At 48.8% G+C, this 13,177-nt stretch overlaps 1 protein-coding gene across 1 annotated transcript; it reads right to left on the reverse strand.

Moving 5' to 3' along the window:
- Nucleotides 1-4,670: 4,670 nt before the first annotated feature.
- LOC112874531 lies at nucleotides 4,671-7,512 on the reverse strand. Its single transcript, XM_025937902.1, has 3 exons — nucleotides 7,302-7,512; nucleotides 5,370-7,208; nucleotides 4,671-5,281 (listed from the first exon to the last, which is right to left on the reverse strand). Exon 2 carries the CDS (start codon nucleotides 6,982-6,984, stop codon nucleotides 5,383-5,385), a length of 1,602 nt encoding a protein of 533 aa, XP_025793687.1. The 5' UTR covers nucleotides 6,985-7,208; nucleotides 7,302-7,512; the 3' UTR covers nucleotides 4,671-5,281; nucleotides 5,370-5,382.
- Nucleotides 7,513-13,177: the final 5,665 nt, after the last annotated feature.

The raw sequence follows: 13,177 nt of genomic DNA on the forward strand, positions 1-13,177 counted from the left end.
TATTGGTTGGTGATTACTGACTAGGTGGCTAGCTTGTCTCGATGTCGTTGCTTGGATGGAGGGGGGGCGTGGCGTCTCATCTCGGCCAACGGCTATGGTTATCCCTCATCCACTGGTGGTACTGCTGCACAAGCAAACCGGATTCCTTCACAACTCCGGCGCCGACGGGTTCAGACTTCAGACTTCAGAGCTCCACGCCGTCGTAGAAAAAGGCTGGAGAGGAGGAGACCGCCTCGGTCCTCCAGGATGGCGATCGAGATGGAAATAACTGACAGATACTAGCTCGTCCCTGTGTGATTCGATTCCATGAGGTAGAAGAAGAGACGCTAGCTGCTGCAAGTTCAGCTGTCGTCCAGGTGGACACTTGGAACGTAACGGAGGAAAAGTGCGGTCGACCTGGAAGCTACTAGGGCCGAGTATACTCGATGGACCGGAATCGTCAGCAAAATATTTTGTCTTGGGAGTTGAGAGGACAATAATGCCATCAGCAAGCAAGGCCAGGCCGTACGAGTGCAGCATAGGCCAAAGGCGCAGCCGACAGTGACCGCAGACTAAATTCTAACGCAAAAGATTTTAGGTAAAGCCACCAAACAATCTAGGAACGTTCAGTGGAAGCAGCATGTAGATGCAGCCGTGTGACCGGCTGGCTAGCGGTGAAGTGGTGCCTTGTGACCGCATCAAAGCAGCTAGCAATCTGTCTGTCTGTCTCTCTCTCTCTCTTTCACAAGGTAGCAGGGGGAGAAATTACCAGCACAGAATCGCTCTGACATGGCCTCTCTCTCTCGTGCCCAATCTCCTCGTCCTAGCCAGCAATCAATCGATCGACCAGAGCTCTCTTTTCCTCGCTCTGCAGCCATAGCTTTCAGAATCCAAGCACGAGGACGACTAAAGGCGCAGACCGGCCGGACGCTTATCCACGGCAAAGATCTCGGCCGGAAAGCGGCGACGTCCGCCGCCCAATAAGCACGGCAGCGGCACGACGTGGAAAAGTCCCCAGGGCCTGGCTTATCAAAACCCTAATGCTCCAAGTTGCCATTCTCTTTCACGGACCGCCAGCTTACCAACTCGATCTGCCCAATTCCTTTTTCTATTGCATGGAGCGTAGAGATGGATGGCCTTTGGGCGAAGGGAGAGGCCACTTATCGAAACGATGAGATGCAGATAGTGGGGTCCCTCTTGGCGCCTGCACGAGAGGAGACGGCCCCAAGATGCCACTTCGCAATCGCTGTCGAGGCCCGGCCGGGCCTCATCTCATGTGCGTGCGAGGGCGAGTGAACCAACAGGATTATTCCAGTCATTAGCAGTACGTTATCCCCCAGAAACCAAGCTACTGTGTATTACTACTCGTTAAGTGTTTCTAGCTGAATCCGCGGATATACTAAACAAAAAAAGAAATCAAAACCTCTCGGCAGGGAGACGAACAGCGATGTTCCCTTGTTTCTTCAGCAACGCTCGTGCGGAAGAAACCAGTGCATGCACCACCAGCTGCGAGGAAGCCAGACTTCTTCAGAGTTCAGAACTCAGTTTTTTTTCCCTTTTTTTGAAGATTCAGTAGGAGCACTGCTATATCATGTATGGAGAAGAAGCATGACAAGTCTTGCGTAGCTGTGATTACATAAATAACTGAATTGACTATTACTCCCAACATTAAACATGGAACTAATTAACTCACAAGTGCCGCAGGGCCATCTCGTCTTTGGTCAGACTTGTTCAGACCTCAGGGAGAAGACTTAACCGAGCACGACTGCACGAGAACGCCGGGCTGGTTGTGCCCGGCCGGCAGATCCGGAGATGGGCCAATCAATCTTGAAACCGACCGGGGCCCACGGAAAACAGCGTAGCGAATTGCGAATGAGAACGATGGGGTGCACTGCAGCCGACGGGATGAGGCAGGAGGAGAGGAGCCAGGTGTCGTGCCGATCCCAACCTGTCCGGTTAGGCCCTGCACCCGGGGTGAAATAATAATACGCAAACATCTTGTCACTTTCAGGGGATCATCATGTTACAAATCATTGTATCAGCATGAATGCTGGCGTTGCGTTTATTAGGGATTAGAGTGGGAACTCGATGGACAATTATGGGGTCAATGCATTAGTCTTTTTCCCCCTTATTTTTCTTGCTTTGAAACCTGAATTAGAAGTGGTTGGTACGAGTGATTCATTTTGGACCCACGTTTCAAGCTGCTCAAGCTTCCAGGTGTCCAGCAGAACTGTTGGCTGGCTGGCTGGCTCGTTGCTGCGCTGGTGAGTGGCTTCGAGGATGAAGAGGAGACGTACATGGGTGCTAATGCAAATCTAGCATCAATTATCATCTGCGTATGAGTGATCGAAAGGACTCGCTGCTAAGAAACCACGGGATCAAGTCCTCTGCCAGTGCAAAGCCCACAGCAAACACAGCTACTTGCATGCAGTGGTGCTTGACCCTGCCTGCTTGCCAAAAGACATGCCACGGCAGCCGTCGCCCCTGTGTGATTCCGTGAGCAGAAGAAATGTTCTCAGTTCAGTGCGGTTGACGTGGAATTGGTGCCGCGACGGCGCCATCGATCTGCAGAAAAAATTCCAGGCAAAAGACCCAATGTTCGTTTAGGGAGGAGAGACAGAGATCATTTCGTTCCAAGATTAACCACTACCCAAGGCAAGGAAAAGTATATACGATGCAGATACCTCGCAAAAGGAGCACTCGATATACATATCCTCCAGGACAGAGTATACCGGATAGAACGCGTCAGCAAGTATTTCAGGTCCCCCAAAATATTTTATTTTCGGAGTTCGGAGGACAATACATCAGCACGCGAACGCCTGCCCGTACGAGTACAGCATAGGCCAAAGGCTTGGACGAAAGTGGCCGCGGATTAAATTCTAATGCAAAAGATTTTAGGTAAAGCCACTAAATAACCTCGCATGGTTCAGTGGGATCAGCCGGTGCAGCCGCATGCAGAACGGCGAGCAGTGCACAGTGCAGGCTCCAGCTCTAGGCATGATGATGACCACTTTTTTTTTGAAAGACGGCAGGAGCACTGCTAAATTATTTGAGAAGGAATTTTAAAAAAATCATTTGAGAAGGAAGCAAGTACAAATTACAAGGTTCATGGTGGCCGCATGAAAACCAGAAATCTCCTGCACAAGCCGGCTGGCAGAGAGAAAAACATACACACCATGTTTTCAAATCATGTGCTATCACCCATATAGAGGCAGATATGTGATAATCTCAGAACTCATGCCTTACTATTCTTCTCCTCCCTCCGTTTTTATTTACGTATCGTTATCTTAAGTTAAAGTTAGCTAATTTTAACCAAATATATAGAAAAATATAGTAACAACTGTAATATCCAACATATGCAAGTATCAGTATATACTTCACGGTGGATTCAATAAAACAAATTTAGTATTGTAAATCTTATTATTTTTCCTATAAATTTGATTAAAATTGGCTAAGTCTTGACTTAGGACAACCTAATACAATACATAAATAAAAATAGAGAAAGTACTGAGCAGCGAGCATTCAACCAGGCGAAAAGAAAAATCTATTCTTCGGCGATGGCTTAAACGTCCAAACGAGGAAAGACCAAAGCAGACCAAACGGGATGCTTATCCACAGCATCGGTTGCAGCCAAAAAGCTAGTAGCCACAACAACCGCGCCAATAAGCGCTGCGCGACGTGAGAGCCCGACGCCCCGGCTTATCAAAATGCCAGGCCCCAGCTCCGTACCCTGGCGCGCCAAGTTGCCGTTCCTTTTCAGGGGACCATCTGCAGCTGCACCGGTTTCTTTTTTCGGCAGATCCCAGCTCCGAGAAGCGGCCCCTGGGCGCCGGAGAAGCCACTTCGCCGGCTTATCGAGAGGCGATGCCGGTGAGACCCAGATAAGCGGGCCACAGGCTACCCACCTTGCGGCGGGCGGCGTCAGGGTGCCACTTCCCCAATCGCTGTCGAATCCCCGTCTCCTGTGAGAGTCGACGAGGATCGGATTAGCGAATGATTATTGATTCATTATCACCAGAAAACTTGATACCATTAGTGTTTGTTAATCGTTTGTTAGTTGGACAGAACGAGAGAGGAACAAGAATTGCAAAGATGATACAAGTACCTGTTTCTTGGCGGGGAGAAGAACAGCGACGCCATTTCCTTGAGCCATACACCAGGTACGTACGCCCAAGTACATGCACCAGCAGCAGCTTGCAGGGAGAAAACGCCGGTCCGGTCGCGAACGTCTGCAAGGTGGACCGATCAATCATAAAAAATGGCAGAAGTGGGCAAGGAAAACAACACGCCAACTTGCCCGGAGCATGAAAACGATGTGGTGTGTCTGTCTGTGGCAGCGTGGCTGATAAGATGAGGCGCAAGAGCCAGGGTGTCCACCTGGCCAGTTAGGCCCTGCACCGGAGCTCGGGGAGGTGACGTATCCAACCATTTTTGTCACTTTCAGAGAAACGTTAGAAGCCATTGTGTCAGCATTCACTGTTATCTCAATGGCATTGCATCAAGCCGAGACTTAAACAAAGTGTTACGGTAAACATAGGACGCTGGACTAAGCAAACCCATTGGGCAGGCATGTACAGAAATATCCCAGCAAACGTAACCCATGTATAGACCAGCAAAATCTTCAGACTGAACCGAACACCTGTACTGGATGGGATTCTGAACTGGATCACAAGGATCATAAAATGCGTGGATGGTAATAGTATAGAACGCACCTACTATATTGACAATAGATGAGATACATTTTCCAGCAGATTACACTTGTCTTCCAGAAATCCCTGGAAAACGTTCACAAAATGCTACAATGCCACTAATTCCCATGGAAACATTGGCAAATCCTAAATTCACTGACATGTACTCCATTTCCTAGTTTCCATCATTTTGAGATGAATTTTCCAAGAATGCCCACAAAGCAAACCTGTCACAGTCTATGGAAAATGACTAAATGCCCTATACAGTTATCCAGGAGCCATTCTGTAGAACAAACAGATTGCTCATGTCGGTGATGCACACATTGAAGCACATCGAGCAGACAACCAATCTTTTGACACAACGAAAATTACAACTAAACAAAAAGATAATACACAAAACATATTGAAACCAAGAGCTAAGTAATGCAGACATGGTCCTTGTGACCTGTAGCATATTCCTAAAATTGTTCCAGATGCTGCAATTGCCAACTACCAGAATGCTTCAATCAATTAAGACTGTTTCCCATCAAAATTAGCAAAACTGTGCTGGACTTGTTGTACAGTAGCCTTATGGTAACAATAGGAAACCTCCGCACCAAATGTCTCCTTGCAAACTAGAGGGTTAGCAGACAACAAAACATCAGCCAAGAGCAGCTAAACAAGAATGGACTACTAGCTACTACAAGAACATCTATCACACACCTTGAACATGTATTCATTGGCACCATGACGAGGGCGGCCTCATGGACACATGCACTTCATGTTCTTCAGGGCCAACACGGAATTTAGGGACAATAATCTCTAGGCCTGTTCCTGTTTCATCACGGTATGCTTCCAAAGTAGCATCTTCAGGTATCCGGGTAGGCAGTGGAATTTCCCGGACAAACTCTCCTGGTGGGCAATGCTCAGGGGCAGGATCCGCCAACTTGAAGGTCCGATCATGCCTTTTCAGGAATGGCATCCGACCAACACTAGTGCATGATACCTTGACAATCCCATTTGTAAGAGTATTCTTCCATGAAACCTTCACCTTCTGAAAATCAGCGAAAGGCAGGCTAATGATGATCAAGTAGCCCTTGCTATCCTCATATATTGTTTTTGCAGCGGTAACTGGCCCAGAAGCATGGCGCATCACACCAGTGAAGTCATTCATCCATGATGGCTCAAAAGCATGGGTCACGTCCATGTCATGAGCCTTGTCTGAGTTTGAATTGCTGCAATCCTCTTCCATGGCAGCAGGAGAAGAATCCTTCCTGCGTTTGTTGCAGGTGGCTGTGATCTCCATACCATCCCCAGAACTGTGGTTGGATGGCTGAGTTGAGAGGTTAAGGCCAGAACCATTCAGCAACTTCTTGTGGTGCCCATGTGAGCTGCTCTTTGCAGGAGCAGCAGTTGCTGCCCTCTCGAGCTCAAAGTCTGTGCTCGGCAAATTCCTCCATGACTCAAAATCACTTGCCTCAGTTGGGATCGAGAAATTGCCATCCCTTCCAGTGAGCTCCATCCACCTCTTCATATCAGCCTCAGGTACACCTGACAGGTTTGGTGCCCTCACGATCTCAATCCCATGAAGGCACTGTGGATTTGAGAGCCCACGATAGTGCTTGCGCTGCATCCGGTGGGAGCGGACAAACCCTTTATCTGCACTGAACGGGAACTGTGGCTCCCCGAGGCGCGAGTGCCCATTCATGAAGCTCCTCAGCTGCATCTTCCCCAGGGCATTCTCCGGCCGCTCCTTGAACACCCACATGTACATGTTCTCCATGTCGTGCTGCACCAGGAAAGCATCCAGTGTGGCACTATTACCGTTCCCGCCGGCAGAGGCTGACTTCGCCTTGCCACCCTTGTCGGCGGACATGACGGGCTTGAAGTAGTGGGTGAAGAAGAACCACGCTCCCCAGATACTATCATTCCTCTTGACGCACTTGCGCGCGGCGCTGGAACCGGAGCCCTTGGTGTGCGACACGGCGACCGTGGTGGTGGCCGCGGCCGCTGGTGGGGCCGCGGCAGGCACGGTGGCAGCCGGCGAGTCCGAGTCGTACTGCTGTGGGCCGCCGAGGCCGACGTCTAGCATGTCGACGTTGGAGTCTTGCAGCGCCGGTGGGGGCGGCGAGGGGTCTGCGGCGAGGGGGAGGTTGATGTCAGGGGGGACGACCGCCGCGGCATGCAGGCAGCGGCGGAAGGGCCCCTGTGGCTGTAGGAAGAGGTCGAAGTCGTCGTGGGAGGCGGTGTCCATGGAGAGGATGGTGTTGGGCCCCTGGTGCGGGAGGTGGGCCGTGGCGGTGTCCATGGAGAGGGCGGTGAGCAGCGACTCGCCCATGGCGGCGGCGGCGACCGTCGACCTCCTGGCGGCGCGCTCCTGGTCCGCCTGCCGCTCCCCTTCCGTCGCTGCGGTGTCCGAATCGTCGGCGCTTCCGCCTCCACCGCCTCCGCACCGCGCGCTCCTCTCCTCCGAATCTCTCCACGAGCATCAGTTAGCGACCAGGCTTCACACCTCCCTCGCGTCCATCCGCCGGCCGAGAGGAAACGGGGTGGCGCTTGTACCTTCAAATCACGCGGAAACCCCGCATCAATCCCCCCAACCCAGGAGCCCCCAAATCCAAGATCCGGTCCAGGCGCCAAAGGATAAGCACGTACCTACGCAGGTCCAAGAAACCGCCGAGCCACCTCCAACGGCGACGGTCCAGAGAGATCCCTCCTATTCCCCCTCCCTTCCTGTTGCCCGTTGCAATCAAAACAAATCGGACGAAACGGAATCGGCGAGGGCTCGCCCCGGGCGATGGATGAGCGCAGGCGCGGCGGGGGTGGGGGAAGGGGGAAGGGGGAAGACGGTAACGGAGGCGGGGGCGAGTTAAAGGCAGGCGGCGGTGGGGCGCAGCCAGCTCGGTGAGCCTCGGCCTCCCCCAGAAGGAGCCTGGACGCGGGGGTGGGGTGGGGTGGGGGGCCGTTACTTGACGGTGACGGCTGGATCGACTTCGACTCACTGGCATCGGGGAGGAGCGGACGGGGACGGGGGGCACGCCGCCCTCCCGCTTCCCGCAGTCGCGCGCGCTGGCTGGTAACTCTTCCCCCGCGGCAAAGCGAGCGGCGCGGGTGGTGTGGCGTGGGAGGCCGCGTGGGGTGGGTGAGTGGGTGGATGGGCTCGCAGCCCGAGTCCCGCTCGCGCATCGCCCGCTTGATCTCCTTGTCGTCGCTTTGGTTTTTCCTCTTTTTTTTTTCTTCCCTCCCTGCGTGCCAGTGCCACCCGTCTCGCCACGCTTCCGTGTTTTCCCTGGGACTTGGGGGTGAATTCGAATAAAATAATGCAAATGCAGGGGCACGCTGCATGGGTGGCGCTGTGGTGAAGACTTTGTTTAATGGGCGGTATTACGCCGCCGTCCCCCAGGATTCTGCGTATTGCAGTTGGATTTTGCGGTATAAAAAAACTCCAGTTTCGGAAGTAGCGAGGCACTAGAATACTGTATTATTGTGGTCGGTACGCAAAAGAAATATATAAAGAAAAGCGGCCGTACTCCTATACTACTAGCACGTCCTTCCATGGGACGGGTTGACTGGATACTGCGGCCTTCCCCCGAATCGATAGCTGCAGCTCCAGGCCGCGTGCCATGGTAGATGGTCATGGCCTACGGATGGATGTCCGTCCAGCTACTGTGCGGACGGATTCTCCTACTTGACTTTTCGCTCGAGAGCCTTCCCTTTTCATGTTTGCTGGGTACGTGATGCGAAACCGGGGAAATCGCGTCGAGCGGTGGCGATCAGTTGCAGCTCCTGTGCACGCTGGTCTACCTTTGATCGGCGCTTTAATTGGCACGTGCGGCACTGTTTGTGTTGCCGCGAGGCAAAATAGATCTTTCGTCTCTCGACTTCGTTCCGAGACTAAGTTCGTCTCTCAACTTTTGATTTGGCCAATATAATCTTTTTCAATTTTCATTTTAAGATTAAATTTATCCTTATATTGATTATACTACATAATAATATAAGATAAATGAAAAAATCATTTTTACCTTTGATTTCTTTTTCCCTTACTCAATTCTCCACCGTTTGTATCAGTATTTGTTCAAATTTCCATAATATTTTATATGTTGGTACGTAGTTATGCAATAAGTAACTTTAATTTTATGCTCCGTGCGTCCGTAATACAATACGGTGCATGGGTAAATAAAATTCTATATTCAAATTAAACACTTGCGATGTTCAGTTTCTAAATAAATTTAGAAGGGGAAGGAGCTAAGAGCAAAGAGAACTTTTTGCATAAATATTATAATAATATGAAGTATAATATTAGTATAAGGATGAGTTTGACCGAAAGATAAAAATTAAAGAACTATATTTGCTTTTTTAAAAATTAAGAAATGAACTTAACTCTCGAATTAAAGTTGAGAAAGTAGATTGTGTATTTTGCTTGCCGCAGCCATTGACCCTCCTGTCGTTAGTTGGCCACCACGGGTGCGTCAGCTTCATCGTACGACGCTCATCACCCTGTATCCCTACATGTTTCGAGGTCTTGCTATGTTCACCCGACGACAGCTAGTGAGCTGTTGACACCAGCCCTTGCACGTTTGTCCATCTTACCACCTGCAATCCATTGGAGTTCCATATAGTCATGTAGAGAGCTTTCCACGACGCATGTTTGGACTTTTTCCTTCGTAGCATCTTTGCGAATCACGCTAGAACATCCATTTGGCAATCGCCATGTCTGAATTGGTCTTTAATCAGATTCAGGAGCATTTAAATTTGTATGTTGCAACCACCATTTCCTTTTTCAAAAAATCCTTTTTTAAAAAAAAAGTAAACCATTTTCTCTAGATGCTTCATAAACCGCGCTACATTCTATTTCTCCTTACACGCTGATAAAGGAAACCTAGAATTCTATTTGCATAAGGTACGTTACACCATACAATCTAAATATAAAAAAGGGTATGGGGCAATTAATAACTTTGAAAACGCAAAATAGCTGACGAGAGTAGTTGTTGTTGAGAAAATAGAAAAATGGAATGAAATCTAGTCTTAGTTAAATATTTCATATCTCTTGTTGTCCAAACAGAAGGAAAAGAAGATAAGTTGAGCTGAGCGGAAAACCCGTACTCTTTCCTGTGAGGCATACCCACCTATATATCAAGTTGCTGCCTGCAAATGAAATTAGATAGATGTACAAAGTACTACCTACCACCTGCGCATTTAGCTCTTTCCCCAAACAAAACATACATCTATCCTCAATTAAACATGCCCTTAATGAGTGCCGCCAGTGCATATATCCCTACCAAAATTGCTGTTTGGCATCAATACGGTCCGTGGGTTTACATATTGCCACCGTCCCCGCGGATCATTTTTCCGTCGAAAGTACAACACCGCCCACTGTTTGGCTCTAACGTGCTGATGCGACGTGTCGGCAATTCACGACGCGTACGTCCTTGCTGGGCCGCACGCTGATCCTTTTTGCTCGCGTGCAGAACCACCATCGAGTATCATGTGTAGGATCAGGTGGACCGTCAATTCACCGCGTGAGCTCGTGCGCCCCCAGCCCGCTCGTCGCGTGCACAACGAGGCTCCTAGTCGTAGCCGGTTTTCCTCTCATACGAGCACGCATGCGGGCGATAACTTTTCCTCTCTTCCCCGCCGTGTCCATGTGGTTCGGTTCGGCCGAGGCCGGGGCCTGGCTGTTGGCGGCTGGCGGTGGCGTGAACACCGGCGAAGCGAGGCCCGCGCAGGCTGGTCACGAGGGATTTCTTTATACCGTACTTACGTGATGATCTCGGAGGGGATTTCTTTTAAAAAAAGGGTTTTAAAAAAAATAAAATTCGAAAAAGGAGTACCGATTGGCAAAAATTCGGAAAATGGACCTCCCGTCCGATCAATGGGCGGCAGGCGTGGGGCCGGGGACCTCCCGCCCATCCAGCGGGCGGGAGGTTCCAAAACGAGGGCCTCTTCGCGAATTCCCGAGGTGCCCTATTTTTTTGTTATTTTTATTGGAATTTATATTTTACAAACTATTTAAAATTCATACTTTTTTAAATACAAGATTTATTCGTCATACTCTTTTGTATACATAAAAAACTTTAGTTCAATTTTACGAAGAAGATTACGATATCTAAAGCTCGTACGAAGATGGTTAATCGATAAAGTTTTGCAACGTAGAATCCAAATATTACGATAGTACGATACATCAAGCCATCAAAAATAAAATAGTACGATAACAAACAAGTTTAAATATACAAATGTCAGGTCACAGTTATAATTACAAACACATAATGATCTGTTAAAAGTCAATGCAGCAAATATTACAAATACACATAATGGTCTATTAAAATTACAAATACGCATCCAGATCTGATACAAACTCAACGCGGCAAATATTACACATGACCAAACAACGTTCAAATAAAATTACAACTAAACGATGCATGATGTTGTAGTAGCACTCGATCGGCGACGTCTCCCACTCCTTGATACAACCGGAGGTCTTCCATCTGTAGCATCACGTGTAGGGTCAGCTTCAGCAGAACTAGGCCCAGCATCATTGTTTGGACAACGTTTATACGTCTATCCACTCTGATTACATGCACTGCAGCACTGTATCCTCGGACGGAGCTCTGACTCATCCGTATCATTACGAATACGCCGTGTCTGACGGCGCTCTCTCTTAACCCGAGCTGTTTTCGGGTCTGGAATATATATCACAGGATTCACTGTCTCAGTGAACGATCCAACCATACGGAATCCATAGATCCCATACTGCCAGGTGCTGGCAATTGTCTACTTTCTGAAGTAATGGAAAACATATATATCGACAAGATGTCCAATATGCGCACAAGCAGCCATTACATGAGAACAAGGTATCTGCAGCAACTTTGACCTCATGCATGAGCAACAACAAATTCCATCAAACTTGAGGATGCACTCCTTTACACGAGTTTGACGTCTCATGCCACGTCATGCTCTGTCTTTGGGAGCTACCTCAAACTTGAGCTCCTGTGTACCACATTGCCGTACGTGGTGTAGCTGGGCGCTAGCTGCCTTTTTGTCATATAATATGTCATCATTCTCCCAAACTATCTGTTAGGATCTTGCATGTATGACTGATTTTTAGTGAACCGATTCCTAAAGTAATCGGTACACCCGCGGACGATGAATTCCACAATTGCAACCAATGGAAGCCCACGAACACCTCGCATCACCCAATTGTAAACCTCGGCGAAGTTGGTGGTCATTATACCGTACCTTACACCATCGGTATCGTAAAGCAACGCCCACTTCTCCTTCGGTTCATTCTCAATCCATTTAGAAAAGTTTTTCACCGCTAACCCAGACTTTCTGCGAGTACGTGCAGTATCTGTTGGCAAAGGACACAAAGCCTCTGCCTCGTCCTGTGCAGTTCTGGTTTTTGCTGCGTCCTCGCTTCTTTTCTTCCCGGTCAGTTCATCAAGTTTCTGCCACTGCTTGTTAAATTGTTATTGATTTGTTTCCTTGCATAGCCTCTTGAACATATCCATAAGGTGTTTGTTCTTAAATTGTCTGAAAAAGTTTGCACCGATGTGTCTCATGAACAACCTACTGCGAACATCACGCCACTTGGGCGGCTCTCCGGTCTCCACACACCCCTCGTGCAAATTTAGTATTGCCCTTAGTATGCCGGCGTGACGATCATGAATCAGGTAGATATCTTCCCTATCCCGAACGACTGCAAGCTTAATCCGTTCCAGGAACCAGTACCAACTGTCTGTGTTCTCACTCTCAACAAAAGCAAAAGCAACAGAAAGCAATTGATTGTTTCCATCCACTCTAATAGTTGTCAGCATTTGCAATCTATACTTTTCTGTGAGAAAGGTCCTATCGATGCACAGGATGGACCGGCAGTGTTGGAATGCGTTAATGCATGGACCCAAGCTGAAAAAGGCCCGCTGCAATATGAAGGGCGGACCTTCTCCTCTGTTTAGACTTTTCAGGTCATAATAGCTTCCAGGATTTCTCTGACAGAGGACGGTCAGCAATCGAGAAATATTATCATATGCAGCCTCGGACGTCCCAAACCTCATCTCCAACAACTTCTGTTTTGCACTCCACGCCTTGCTGTACGAGATGGTATACTTCTATTTTTTCTGAATATGCCTGATAATAGACTTTGGTTCAAATGTCAGATTGTCTACTATCATCCCGTACATCTCATTTGCGATGTAAGGTTGCGATGGGACTTCTGCACGCTCGGGAAATGACAAGTGTACTGAGTGTCAATTGAGCATTTCCAATAATCTTTCCATTTGCCCTTATAGGCATGCACCCACCACGGACAGCCCTCCTTCACACATACCACATGGTACTTACGAGATTTGCACTCGACTGTTTTGAACTCTCGCATAAGAGAGAGACCAACACTTAACAACTTCCTTCACCTCATCAATTGAGTGGTACCTCGCACCCTGGACAACTTCGTTCTCCTTACAATCCCAAGACAAGCTGGATCCCTCATCTACGACAAGATGCCTGAAGTCGCTACTTATCCATTCTTCAGGCACATC

This window comes from Panicum hallii, chromosome 9, assembly GCF_002211085.1.
Source record: "Panicum hallii strain FIL2 chromosome 9, PHallii_v3.1, whole genome shotgun sequence".
Lineage (NCBI taxonomy): Eukaryota > Viridiplantae > Streptophyta > Magnoliopsida > Poales > Poaceae > Panicum > Panicum hallii.

Bases quoted from the DNA above. Each gene is read 5' to 3' on its own strand.
- LOC112874531 (XM_025937902.1), bottom strand. From the start codon at position 6,984: ATGGGCGAGTCGCTGCTCACCGCCCTCTCCATGGACACCGCCACGGCC.